General features: G+C 38.4%; 1 protein-coding gene across 3 annotated transcripts; it reads left to right on the top strand.

The window, feature by feature from the left end:
* The first annotated feature begins 978 nt into the window (after positions 1–978).
* Positions 979–12,420, top strand: LOC137274498 (GTP-binding protein 8-like). Of its 3 annotated transcripts, none has more exons than XM_067807714.1 (7): positions 979–1,040; positions 3,761–4,127; positions 9,269–9,367; positions 10,003–10,133; positions 10,663–10,762; positions 11,358–11,479; positions 11,617–12,420. In XM_067807714.1, the coding sequence occupies exons 2-7, from the start codon at positions 3,768–3,770 to the stop codon at positions 11,696–11,698; spliced, it is 894 nt and encodes a 297-aa protein (XP_067663815.1). In that variant the 5' UTR covers positions 979–1,040; positions 3,761–3,767; the 3' UTR covers positions 11,699–12,420. The 3 variants fall into 3 exon arrangements, with proteins under 3 accessions (XP_067663815.1, XP_067663816.1, XP_067663817.1); XM_067807715.1 differs by having other exon boundaries at positions 992–1,036; XM_067807716.1 differs by having other exon boundaries at positions 1,020–1,068; positions 11,617–12,417.
* Positions 12,421–14,169: the final 1,749 nt, after the last annotated feature.

The raw sequence follows: 14,169 nt of genomic DNA, 5'->3' as shown, positions 1-14,169 counted from the left end.
ACAATAATGATCAAAAAAAGATGATTTTGTTGCATATCTGTAAGATGTGATTTCCTCTGTATTATGAATTATTTTTGAAAGTCACTGTGATGACTTGAATGGTCAACACATTCTGTGTGCCATCAAAATATGTTTTACTGAGATGATTTTCTTTGTTTCTTAGTACTGCAATAATGAACTTTTATTACTCATTTAAGAGCAGCAGAATATCCTTCATGGATAATTCACCTTTGTAAAAGACATGCATTTCCATGATTGAGATTACAAGGTTTATCTGTGTTTATTTATTCATAAAAATAAATATCACTATGTAAAGGCAGAATGTATTTGAACATTTTACAAATTTTTGTGGCATTTAATGCTGTTCAGGAGTTCCTGTATTTATGAAATATAGAATATTTCAATAAAACATTTTTTTTTGCTAATATCCGTGTTTGTGTCTTTAATTAGGAGATAAACCTCATGTGTTGACATTTCATGGGAATACATTTGGAACCAACAACATCTTATTTTTTATATAGAAACCGAAACAGTATGTCCAAAAACTACGAATAGCAAAAGCCAGTACTTTTGCTATGTTTGCAATATCTACCAAGTCTTGAAGAGGGATATTGAAGGTTTTTTGAGTCCCAGAAATGAAGGTCACCCCTCTTAGGAAACTAAGAAAAATATAAATATAAATGACAAAAACTGTAAATTGTAAAATGATAACAGACGGACTAACAGATGAGGTGTCAACTATATCTCTCTTTTTCTCTCCCCTCTCCCTCAGCAATATCGCAGCACATCTAATGACATTAGTTGTTACATTGAAATCTTTATTTATTGAAAATCAACTTCACATTTATATAAAGTTTCAATGAAACCACGGACATTGTCAGTGCCAATAATGTTCCAGAAAAGGAGCTGATATTTCATTTCGGGAACACCTTCAGCTTGTCTACCGATGAAACAGAAATACCAGACTGTCAACAGATTAGAGTTACCGCCCTTTGAGCTGCATACGAAACACGCTTGACTTTTAGTGGGAGATCAGGCAGGTACAAACAACCGTTGCACAGTTTTGAGGTGTTTACCAAAGACATACTCAAAGCTTGTTATACCGCAGTGATATGACTGATTACTCAGATATTTGGACCAAATATTTATTTTTTACCCGTGAGGATTTAAGGGCGTATTTAATCAATAACTCTTTCGTACAAATAACAAACATACAAGTTGGAGAGGAGTTAAACTTAAAGTGTGATAATCAACTCATTCCAGTACCGTATCTTTGTGTGGATTTTTAAACACTAAACTGAATTTAGCATTGGAATGAGTTCCGACCGTACCCACCTCTTTTTGACATAGTGCATTTGCTCCTTCCACTCTGTAATATTCCAGCAATGACATTAGTTCATTGATTGTTTTACACGTGTTCTACTTCTAGTTTATTGAATGTATATTTACCCTGAGGTATGCATGTCAGTTGGTAAATATGGTTTTTGTTTAGGGTGGGGGTACGGAAGGGGGGCCGGTAGTTCATATGAATAAACTCGTATTCCAGCCAATGCCTACATCGAGCACACCTTGGTATAGTGCGAAGTCGTCTAGTTATATGCTGGACTAGGGGGCCGGAAGACTATTTACCCACTGCTTAAAACCCTAGCAATTTATCTGAATTCTGATACGTATGTTGTACCCAGTACATGTTAAATCTTTAACTTTTAACTAGACGACTTTGCACTAGATCTATACCAAGCTAGGCCTTGGATGGAATATGAGTATATTTATATGAACTGATACCTTCCATCACTAGTGGTCTGCCATACCAGGGCTTAGTATAACTAGCAACATTAGCGTTAAGATCGAATTGTACTACAGCACCATGATCAAAAGTAATCATCACAATTTTCACACAGTTAGTATGACTCTTCAGTTATGAATAAATGAAGTAATTATTAATTAAATGTCTTCAACGATACAATAATTTGTATCAAAATAAATCTGAATAAATAAGTTGTTAATCCATAGAGCTTGTCCTTATAGATTTTCTTCTGGATGATACTGAAGCCTTGTACATGCAGTATAAAGGAACAAATCCCATGTACGTGTAGTAACTGCTAGTGCAATGAGTAGAAGTCGCTGAAGATTGAACTGTTTTTCTTCTTTTTTTTTTCCTACAGGACTGTTCTAGATCAGTCTGACTGAATAGATGATGAATGACCATGAACATTGATGATTGAGGTCACATTTTTAGATCCATAAAGAATAAAGTACTGTTGGAAATAGGAAAAATCTGGGTTTTTTACACATTTGTCTTCTACAATGTATGAGTGAGTGAGTGAGTTTAGTTTTACGCCGCACTCAGCAATATTACAGCTATATGGCGGCGGTCTGTAAATAATCGAGTCTGGACCAGACAATCCAGTGATCAACAACATGAGCATCGATCTGCGCAATTGGGAACCGATGACACGCGTCAACCAAGTCAGCGAGCCTGACCACCCGATCCCGTTAGTCGCCTCTTACGAACAATGTATGCAGTTGATATGTGAAAGTGAGAAATGTCTGTTAAACTGAGGTCAGCTTAACTACAGTTCCAGTGGCAGGGACACAGGAAACATAAATAAAGGACTTTACTGAGGAGAGATTGGTGCAGAAATGAGCAATGCAGATTTTATCCAAAATCCAACAGGCAATGACTTTATGCAAATTACTGTGTGATATTATTGCATTACAGAGGACACTATTTAAATGCCCATTTTGAAATTAGACATGGCATCATTGTGAATGATAGTTGACGTAAAAAAATGATAATTTTCATGCTGAAACTATTAAGGATGTAGCTACCTTGGAGTCTCACTATCACTATAAAAAGAAACAGGTTGGCGGAAGGGTCGTCTCAGTGGCAAAACCAGGATGAGTGTGGTAAACAGTGGTTGGGGTCGGGCCTGTTGATAGAGATCTAAGCTGATATATATGACAATCCCTTAGGGGAATTAAACTCTGGAAGTACACGGCATGTCATTAAAATTTACAAATAATATTCAGTCCTGTCAATCTTCAGGTAGACATGCTACCTAAATATTTTGAGACATTTAATCTTATGCTTTTCTGTTGGGTATCAGGAATCGTACTCTTTTACATTTCTCAACATAAAGTTTATGAAAGAAATGTAAAGTGTTACTCAATAGATGAGACATATTCAATACACATGACAAAGCAAAAAATATCTGTGAGATACCCCCATGGTGCCAGTAGTCAGCACATGCTTTTCATGCAAGGTGAGTCGACAGTCCGTCATCATACCTGGCTGGGTGACCTAAACTGCCATCTGTAGGTTGATCTATTGTTTTCAATTTTGCCTGATTTTATGAGTAAACATGCTCTTCTTGATAATCTCTTACGCATCCCACTGAATGCCCAGTTAGGCCACTGTGAGGAATTTCAACATACTCTATTTGCAGTTGTGTAAATTTTAGGGTTACAGAGTAGCCCTATTTATTTGTACAGTACTTAAGTACCAGTATAAAGCACAAAGTGACCATTCCAATGAAGCATTGGAACTGTTAAAACTTTTATTTGCTCATTGGTGCTTACTTGCCACAACTAAAGCCCAACTTGGATACAGTGTGTCGTGTAGACTCTTGTGTCCCCTGCTCTGATATTGCCTAAATATTGATACATGAGGCGTAAAAAACAAAACCATACTCAGTAAGCCTATTTGCTTGTGCTGAAAGGTTTCAAAATTGTCATTGGGATCTGATTCATTTGACAGATTCAGCATGAAGACGCCATTGACTTTCTGTCACTTACACCACCTCAGGAATCAAATACCGGGAAGTGTCATGTATATGAGGAACCAAACATTGAAATCATCCACTAGAAGATCCCTGCAATCTGGCTTCAAACATGCCAAAAATGTAGTTAAGAAACAAGATTTGTTCAGGAATCCTCTCTCAAAGCTGCAGCCTTATTTACAAATACCAATATTGTCGGAGGAGGATGAGATATTTTCACCCACACAAACAGAGTTAGAAAAGGGCAGGTGCTTGTTTAGAAGTGACTTGAAAACAAAGCATGAGATCAAGTTTCACACAGCTGTAGTGAGGGCAACCACACTGGAGGATTTCCAGATGCCAGAGGTAAGTTACAGACTGCTTACAGTGAGTCAATCAAAGTAGTGCTAGAGGAACTGCTAGAGGGGGAGAAAGTACTGAACTACTGATTTGTCAATGTAGATAAAATTATGGGTAACAACTTCTATCATTACATGAGTGTGATGTTGGTACAGAATCTTGTACTGTTGTGTTACATGAGTGTGATGTTGGATTAGAATCTTGTACTGTTGTATTACATGAGTGTGATGTTGGTACAGAATCTTGTACTGTTGTATTACATGAGTGTGATGTTGGTACAGAATCTTGTACTGTTGTATTACATGAGTGTGATGTTGGTACAGAATCTTGTACTGTTGTATTACATGAGTGTGATGTTGGTACAGAATCTTGTACTGTTGTATTAGATGAGCGTGATGTTGGAACAGAATCTTGTACTGTTGTATTACATGACTGTGATGTTGGTACAGAATCTTGTACTGTTGTATTACATGACTGTGATGTTGGTACAGAATCTTGTACTGTTGTATTACATGAGTGTGATGTTGGAACAGAATCTTGTACTGTTGTATTACATGACTGTGATGTTGGAACAGAATCTTGTACTGTTGTATTACATGAGTGTGATGTTGGAACAGAATCTTGTACTGTTGTATTACATGACTGTGATGTTGGTACAGAATCTTGTACTGTTGTATTACATGAGTGTGATGTTGGTACAGAATCTTGTACTGTTGTATTACATGAGTGTGATGTTGGAACAGAATCTTGTACTGTTGTATTACATGACTGTGATGTTGGTACAGAATCTTGTACTGTTGTATTACATGACTGTGATGTTGGAACAGAATCTTGTACTGTTGTATTACATGAGTGTGATGTTGGTACAGAATCTTGTACTGTTGTATTACATGAGTGTGATGTTGGAACAGAATCTTGTACTGTTGTATTACATGACTGTGATGTTGGAACAGAATCTTGTACTGTTGTATTACATGACTGTGATGTTGGTACAGAATCTTGTACTGTTGTATTACATGAGTGTGATGTTGGTACAGAATCTTGTACTGTTGTATTACATGACTGTGATGTTGGAACAGAATCTTGTACTGTTGTATTACATGACTGTGATGTTGGTACAGAATCTTGTACTGTTGTATTACATGACTGTGATGTTGGAACAGAATCTTGTACTGTTGTATTACATGAGTGTGATGTTGGTACAGAATCTTGTACTGTTGTATTACATGAGTGTGATGTTGGAACAGAATCTTGTACTGTTGTATTACATGAGTGTGATGTTGGAACAGAATCTTGTACTGTTGTATTACATGATTGTGATGTTGGTACAGAATCTTGTACTGTTGTATTACATGAGTGTGATGTTGGAACAGAATCTTGTACTGTTGTATTACATGACTGTGATGTTGGAACAGAATCTTGTACTGTTGTATTACATGACTGTGATGTTGGTACAGAATCTTGTACTGTTGTATTACATGACTGTGATGTTGGTACAGAATCTTGTACTGTTGTATTACATGACTGTGATGTTGGTACAGAATCTTGTACTGTTGTATTACATGAGTGTGATGTTGGTACAGAATCTTGTACTGTTGTATTACATGAGTGTGATGTTGGTACAGAATCTTGTACTGTTGTATTACATGAGTGTGATGTTGGTACAGAATCTTGTACTGTTGTATTACATGAGTGTGATGTTGGAACAGAATCTTGTACTGTTGTATTACATCAAGTCTTTGAATGTCATTTAGAAGTGAAAATACATAAGAATGAAGATTTTTATGGATATCAACTTCTTTATGAGAGAACACAACGTTTCGGAGTTAATGCTTACTCCTTCATCAGGTGATTGAGAAAGGGATACAGAGGTGTATTTATATGTACAGGTAAAACAATAACAAAGTAACAAGTGGAATGAGTTAACGAAAGCTAGTATAAACAAGCACTGATAGGAAGCCGATAGTTAAGATAACAATGATGGAAGCCAATGGTAATGCATTACAGTTGATTGGATATGTTTACATAACATGATTGGGGATAAGGATGGAAGCCAATGGTGATACATTACGCATGATAGGATGATGTACATAACACACGATAGGGGGTGAGCATGTTTACATGAGGGTTGGTGATGTACAAACACAAGTATGTACTCGGGTAGATAGGCTATACATGAATTACATAGATAGAATGTACACAGGTAGATGAGATTAATTTATCAATAAGTCCCAGGCACTTGGTAGGTACACTCCTTGGTCGCGGTTGATGGCTGGTTTCTGTCTCCGGATCTCGATGGCCTCTTGCAGTTTCCTTTGGCGCCGGTTGTTGTTGTTGGTAGATAGTATCCTAGTGTCCTCCCATCGAATTGAGTGTTCAGGGTTCTTGAGAATGTGTTCAGAGATGGCTGATTTCTGGTCGAGTTTCCTGACTGAGGTCTGATGTTCCTTCATTCTGGTGTTGATTGGTCTCAGCGTTTCTCCAATGTATAGGTCGCCACAGTTGCAAGGGATCTGGTAGATGCATCCTCTCGGGTTAGGGTGTTCACAGCTGGGTCCTTTACCGTTGGCTTTTAGGTAGGTCTTGATGGTCTTGCCACCGGAGAAGGTGACATCGATGCTGGCTTTGGTCTTGATGAGGCGTGATATTTGATGACTGATGGGGCCAAGGTAGGGTATGGTTACTCTGATGGGTGATGGAGAAGGTTTGGGGCGGGGTTCTCGGTCCTTAAGGGTCTTGTTGATGGTGGCTGTGACGAGCTGGGGAGGGTAACCGTTGAGTGTGGTGAATGTCTTTCTGAGGTGGTCCAGTTCATTGTTTAGGGCATCGGGGTGGCAGAGGGCTTTGGCACGTCTGGTAACTCCTGCCACCACCCTCAGATCAAGCAAGCTATCATCGCCACCCTTACCAGACGTGCCAAAGCCCTCTGCCACCCCGATGCCCTAAACAATGAACTGGACCACCTCAGAAAGACATTCACCACACTCAACGGTTACCCTCCCCAGCTCGTCACAGCCACCATCAACAAGACCCTTAAGGACCGAGAACCCCGCCCCAAACCTTCTCCATCACCCATCAGAGTAACCATACCCTACCTTGGCCCCATCAGTCATCAAATATCACGCCTCATCAAGACCAAAGCCAGCATCGATGTCACCTTCTCCGGTGGCAAGACCATCAAAACCTACCTAAAAGCCAACGGTAAAGGACCCAGCTGTGAACACCCTAACCCGAGAGGATGCATCTACCAGATCCCTTGCAACTGTGGCGACCTATACATTGGAGAAACGCTGAGACCAATCAACACCAGAATGAAGGAACATCAGACCTCAGTCAGGAAACTCGACCAGAAATCGGCCATCTCTGAACACATTCTCAAGAACCCTGAACACTCAATTCGATGGGAGGACACTAGGATACTATCTACCAACAACAACAACCGGCGCCAAAGGAAACTGCAAGAGGCCATCGAGATCCGGAGACAGAAACCAGCCATCAACCGCGACCAAGGAGTGTACCTACCAAGTGCCTGGGACTTATTGATAAATTAATCTCATCTACCTGTGTACATTCTATCTATGTAATTCATGTATAGCCTATCTACCCGAGTACATACTTGTGTTTGTACATCACCAACCCTCATGTAAACATGCTCACCCCCTATCGTGTGTTATGTACATCATCCTATCATGCGTAATGTATCACCATTGGCTTCCATCCTTATCCCCAACCATGTTATGTAAACATATCCAATCAACTGTAATGCATTACCATTGGCTTCCATCATTGTTATCTTAACTATCGGCTTCCTATCAGTGCTTGTTTATACTAGCTTTCGTTAACTCATTCCACTTGTTACTTTGTTATTGTTTTACCTGTACATATAAATACACCTCTGTATCCCTTTCTCAATCACCTGATGAAGGAGTAAGCATTAACTCCGAAACGTTGTGTTCTCTCATAAAGAAGTTGATATCCATAAAAATCTTCATTCTTATGTTGTATTACATGACTGTGATGTTGGTACAGAATCTTGTACTGTTGTATTACATGAGTGTGATGTTGGAACAGAATCTTGTACTGTTGTATTACATGAGTGTGATGTTGGTACAGAATCTTGTACTGTTGTATTACATGAGTGTGATGTTGGTACAGAATCTTGTACTGTTGTATTACATGAGTGTGATGTTGGAACAGAATCTTGTACTGTTGTATTACATGAGTGTGATGTTGGAACAGAATCTTGTACTGTTGTATTACATGACTGTGATGTTGGTACAGAATCTTGTACTGTTGTATTACATGAGTGTGATGTTGGAACAGAATCTTGTACTGTTGTATTACATGAGTGTGATGTTTGTACAGAATCTTGTACTGTTGTATTACATGAGTGTGATGTTGGTACAGAATCTTGTACTGTTGTATTACATGACTGTGATGTTGGAACAGAATCTTGTACTGTTGCAAAGCAAGGATTCTTGCTTGGAATGGTTCAAGAGTGTCTACCAAAATGTAGCACTAAATAAAGGTTGTCCATGTACTTTCCAAGTTGTATAATGCCATTCAAAGAAGTCACTGCTTTGTCACCTAAATTTCTTCACTGTGAAACAGTGTGAAATTGTTGCTTGAATGTTGCATTGACTTAGATGTGCAACCATATATTGTGATCACAATATAATTCATATCTCACTACTACAGGTGTGATATAATTCATATCCTGATACTGTATTTATACTTTCATTTGATATTCTTTTGAGCGACTAACGGGATCGGGTGGTCAGACTAGCTGACTTGGTTGACACATGTCATCGGTTCCCCATTGCGCAGATCGATGCTCATGTTGTTGATCACTGGATTGTCTGGTCCAGACTCGATTATTTACAGACCGTCGCCATATAGCTGGAATATTGCTAAGTGCGACGTAAAACTAAACTCACTCACTCACTCACTGATATTCTTTTGAGGCTCTAGACAATGATAACTTGAGTGATGAAGAATCACTCAAGGGGATAACTCTTTAATGCCAACTATATTTTCGAATGCTAAATTTGAACAAAGTAAAGCTTTTGTATTGAGTCGTCACTCACTTTTTACTGATTGTTTTCCTTTTCATGAATGATACTATCAAGCAGATATTGTTTGTACAGGTTGCATTTCTCGGGAGAAGTAACGTAGGCAAGAGCTCTCTCATACAAGCAATGTTTTCAGAAGTACCAAATGTTGAAGTCAGGGTGTCAAGGAAACCAGTAAGTCTGCATAATGATTTGAATGACATTCCTTCATATTGTCACTCTGAAACCACTATTACACGAAGGTTAATCTGTGAAAGATATCGGATCAATCAGACATGACCAACATTGGCCCTTGAATGATTTACCTCAGCTCTGTTCGTGTTGGTGGATCATGGTGCCATAGTTTATCAAAAAGTATTTTTTAAAAAAAATGTGTAAACAATTCTCACAAGATTTCATTCTCACTATTGCTATTTCATTCTTCTATATAGCCAACAAATTCCTGGTTCATGAAGGGCTAGATATATGAAAACAATGGTTACTCTACAATTATTTAAAAAGATTAGTTTTTTAGATACAGCTAACAAGTGCTTGTCATCAGTGGACATACTTGCTGATCTGGTGTATGGCATGTTATCGTATCCCAGTTGTGTGGAGGCATGCTTCTGGTCATATTCATTACAGAGTTATGTTTTCCTGGCTAGATTCTTTTGACAGGTTGCAGTTGTGTAGCTGGAATAACCATCAAATGAAACCAAATGCAGAAATGCATATCATGACGTCCTTTACAAAATATATATTGTGAAGTGCTACAGGTGTCAGTGACAGTGACAACACAATATATTGACATTATGATATACTTCCTACAGGGACACACTAAAACACTGAACTTCTTCCAAGTCGGGAAGTCTTTTTCTTTGGTGGATATGCCAGGTTATGGCTTCAACATGCCTGAACACTTCCAGGAGTCAGTGGAGAAATATCTTCAAACCAGACGCAGGTATATACTGTTACCTCTCATCTGTGAGAATTTCGGGTCAGGTTTGATCATTAGGAACTTCTGTTTTATGTCTCATGATCTTTGGCTTGGCAGGTGAATATCATCATCACCCAACAGTGGATCGTTGCTCATGGAATCAGTCACTGGTTTGCATGGGCAAGTTCAGTTGTTTAAATAATATTCACTCCTTCATCTACTTACTTGATCTTCAGTTATTCTCTCATGAATATCAGTGATAGAAATGGCCATCTACAACCCCTACTTGTTTTAGAAGGCAGCTAACACAGTAACTGGATCGTACGCTGAGGCTCAGTGACTATGTTGGAGCATTCATTTAAATCTCAGTAGCACAGACTGATGCTCATGTTGTCACTCACTGGATGCTGACTTGATTGTTCAGTACTGCTGAGAGATACATGAACAACAAACAAACAAGCAGACAGTCTGATAATCTCTGTTTATCATCTCAGTCGAGAAGCATGAAGATAATAATAATAGTTTTGATATATGCTATTTTATGTTGTTTTAGATTGTGTCGTACATTTATCCTGATTGATGGTCAGGTGGGCCTGACTAAAGCTGATGAAGTGGGGCTGAAGATGATGGAAGAATTCAAGATTCCATATGTGGTGAGTTCTGGACACTGTGACCTAACCTCATCACCAGTGGGTGTGTTGACCCATATCTATTGACTGATAGGTGTGGCCATATCTGTTAACATGTGGGTGTGGCCTATTTGATGCTAGTTTGGGTTGGGCCACATATATTGACAAAAAGTGTTTGTAGCTACATCCTATGACAAGTAGGTGTGGTAACATTTGATGGTGCTATGCATGATGCACAATAGTATGTCTCACAGTCCATAAACTACATTATTTTCCCTTCAGACTAGCCTTTCCGGCAATGTTACAGCCCAAAATGAAGCATGTTTATATTTCCTCAGGTTCATAGTCTCCCATTTCACCAGGGATGTTTTTCTATATAAAAGGAATTGTTTGTTTCTATCAAAATAATATATATGTGTGTTGGTCTCATTGTAGTGGTGTAAATGTAAAAAGCAGGAGGGAAGTGCTATAGGTGTCAGTGACAGGTAGGAGGTACTATAATGTCAGTAGCATGTGGTAGGAGGACTCTAGATGTTATCAATGTATCGTTATTTCAAGTTGAAAAGTTCAAGGCTCTGTATGTCCTGATAGGCATGACATTGATTCTCTCACATTCCAGGTGGTGATGACAAAAATTGACAAGGCTGGACGTCACACTTTAGTGTCAAACTTGCTCTCCTTCCTTGAAGTCAGAAAAAACAGTACTGGTCACTGCTGCTTCCCACAGCCATTTCTTGTAAGGTAACGGAAAGTTCTGGAAAGTTTCCATCATACATTGATCAAGACTCCATGACGTCAAGTCTTTATGATAAGTACAATAATGTGGGTGTTTCATTTCATGTTTTGTTGGTGCTATGTCTCTTCATTGTCTGTTTCAGTTCCAAGAGCGGAGAAGGTCTTGCCATTCTACAAACATTTATAGCATATATCACAGGCTGTATCCATGTTGAGGGCTTGTGATGTGTACTTGTTTCCCCTGCAGATGTATACTGCAGTGATGGTGTGAGGACCAGACATTGTGTGTACAGTCACTAAATGTGGCATCAAGGATACAAATCCACATTTAGGGCTTGTGATGTGAAACTAGTTCCCTCGCAGATGTATGCTTCAATCCTGATGTGTGGACAAAGATGCCGTGCATACATTCACTACAAATAGCATCAAAGAATGAAAAAACATGTCCACGGCTTGTGATATGTACCTGGTTCCCCAAAAGATGTACATGTATACCAAATGTGCTGATGACATGATATGATGAAAATAATGTCCAAAGGAAATATCCATGTTGTGGGCTTGTGATGAATAACTGATACTCCTGCTGATGGATACTACTGTGCTAATGTATGGACACTCACAATGTGACCACAGACATTGGATAACATCCAAACCAAATATTATGAAAAGTCATTCCCTCTCTGGTTATTGCTGCAACATTTGCATGGAGACAAGACATTATGTAAGTGACTTAGAGACGATACACCGTTTGTCCATGTCATGGTCTTCCCATGGCTACAGTATGGCCATTTTGAGTGTGTTATGCAATGTGAGCTGCAATTGGGCATACAAATAAATAATATAAATATAAAATAACATGATAAAACTGCATTTGGGCATACAAATAAATAATATAAATGTAAAATGACATGATAAAACTTGCACAATAAATATTTCACCGTGGTCAATGGCAGTCAGTATTTTCAGTCTGAACTATGAGGAACATAAACAATCTGACCTGCAATTAAGGTGCCAGAAAGTTAACAATGTGACTGCCACCACAAGAATACTCATAGTGTCAAAGTCTGGCCCAGTTTGCCACTGAGTATTATTTCGTAGCTTCATCAGCTTTATCTTAAAACAAGTTTCACATGTTGGCAAAACGGCACAAGAAAAAGTCATCTCCTGGTGGAAACAAAGAACACCAGGAGACACATGTTTCTTGTGCCAGTCTGCCAGCATCTGAAACTTGTTTTAAAATGTCACTGATGCAGCTTCGAGATAACTCCTGTCAAAATTGGCAAGAATTGATACGAGTATACTCTTGTGAGGCAGTCAGCGTGTTAACAGTTATATTACCATTCGGCTCAGAAGCATAATTTCAAGACATCACATAGAGTGACACAACATGTAACATGCTTCATTATTGAGGAGGAACCAAAGCTCTGAATATGACTAAAAAACGACAAACACAGGTAACCGTGCCATCCATCTTGAATGATCAAGATCATTGTTTACTGTTGTAACCATGATAACAGTGATCTGAGGCGTTCAGTTTCTGTTTTTGTTATTTGGCGTTAAAAAAATTCAAATAGCAAACACAACAACAATGTACTTCACTGTTTTTTTGTTCATTAAAACTTTGAGACATGACAAGAAGCTGTATGTCTTTTGACAGATATTGAAGATAAGTGGGTAAGCATTGGTTTTACACAGGTGAGTTCACTCTGACATCTGTAAAACAAAACTAGATTGATGCCAGTGTATATCCTGTTGTGTTTATCCCACAGAGCAGTTCAAATAAATACACATTTTTTATACATAATGTTAAGCTTTCAGACTCTCAGCTTTCAACAGGCACGCTCTGAGAGAGACAGTTTCAGCAATCGAGAAAGGATTTTGAACAATGTGTCTGATGAATGCTTGAGTAATTAATACAGAAGCTGTGTATATTTATGGTCACAATAAAGTTAACATAGTAAAATGCCATTTAACATCTTGAATATAAAACATGGGACGGAATATGGTGATATATTTGCCATTAGTATGAGAACTTGCTTATGTGTCGTCATGCCATTTACTCTCAACAGGCTTTGAGTGAGTGTTTTTTTGTTGCTGTTTGGAAGATTTCAGCAACATCACCAGAAAACTCTGGAGATTCTTGAAAAAAGAATTTGAAAGAGAATTATTACAGAGCAGTATAGATGAGTTAAAAGCTTTTCTGTCTTTACAGGGATGTCATGTCCAATCAGTGGTATGCAGCAATAACTGCGTTTAACAAGGAATAAAGCATATGCAATATTTAAAAATCTTAAAAAATAAACAGGCTACTTCAATTTGAAAACCCATAGTAATCTTTCTAAGTGCCCCTTGCACAATACCACAAGTAACTTGACCATCCACTTCGACTTGTGAATATTACCCATATTGTGGAGATCGTGTGTGCAGGAGTGTATGATCATCTGGGAACTGTTGGTAAAAGGATTTTGGTTTTTGACACATGGAAAACACTGTGAATTACTCAAACTCAGAGTACAAAATTAAATGCATGGGTATCAGTTCAATAAGTACCTATTGCTCTCAATTTTGCTCTCCTATTGCTCTCATTAGTCTGGGGTATGTATTATGACAAATATGGGAAGTCTGATTTGGTGCCTTTAACCTGTTTAATTGCTATCAACTATTTATCCTAAGGTGAGACTGAATCTCAGATGTAG

This window comes from Haliotis asinina, chromosome 2, assembly GCF_037392515.1.
Source record: "Haliotis asinina isolate JCU_RB_2024 chromosome 2, JCU_Hal_asi_v2, whole genome shotgun sequence".
Lineage (NCBI taxonomy): Eukaryota > Metazoa > Mollusca > Gastropoda > Lepetellida > Haliotidae > Haliotis > Haliotis asinina.
The sequence above is the reverse complement of the archived record's forward strand: the minus strand, read 5'-3'. Positions and strand labels throughout refer to the sequence as shown.

Bases quoted from the DNA above. Each gene is read 5' to 3' on its own strand.
- LOC137274498 (XM_067807714.1), top strand. From the start codon at position 3,768: ATGAAGACGCCATTGACTTTCTGTCACTTACACCACCTCAGGAATCAA. The intron at 9,368-10,002 runs GTAAGTCTGCAT...TACTTCCTACAG, and splicing joins TCAGGGTGTCAAGGAAACCA to GGACACACTAAAACACTGAA. The intron at 11,480-11,616 runs GTAACGGAAAGT...TGTCTGTTTCAG, and splicing joins CCACAGCCATTTCTTGTAAG to TTCCAAGAGCGGAGAAGGTC.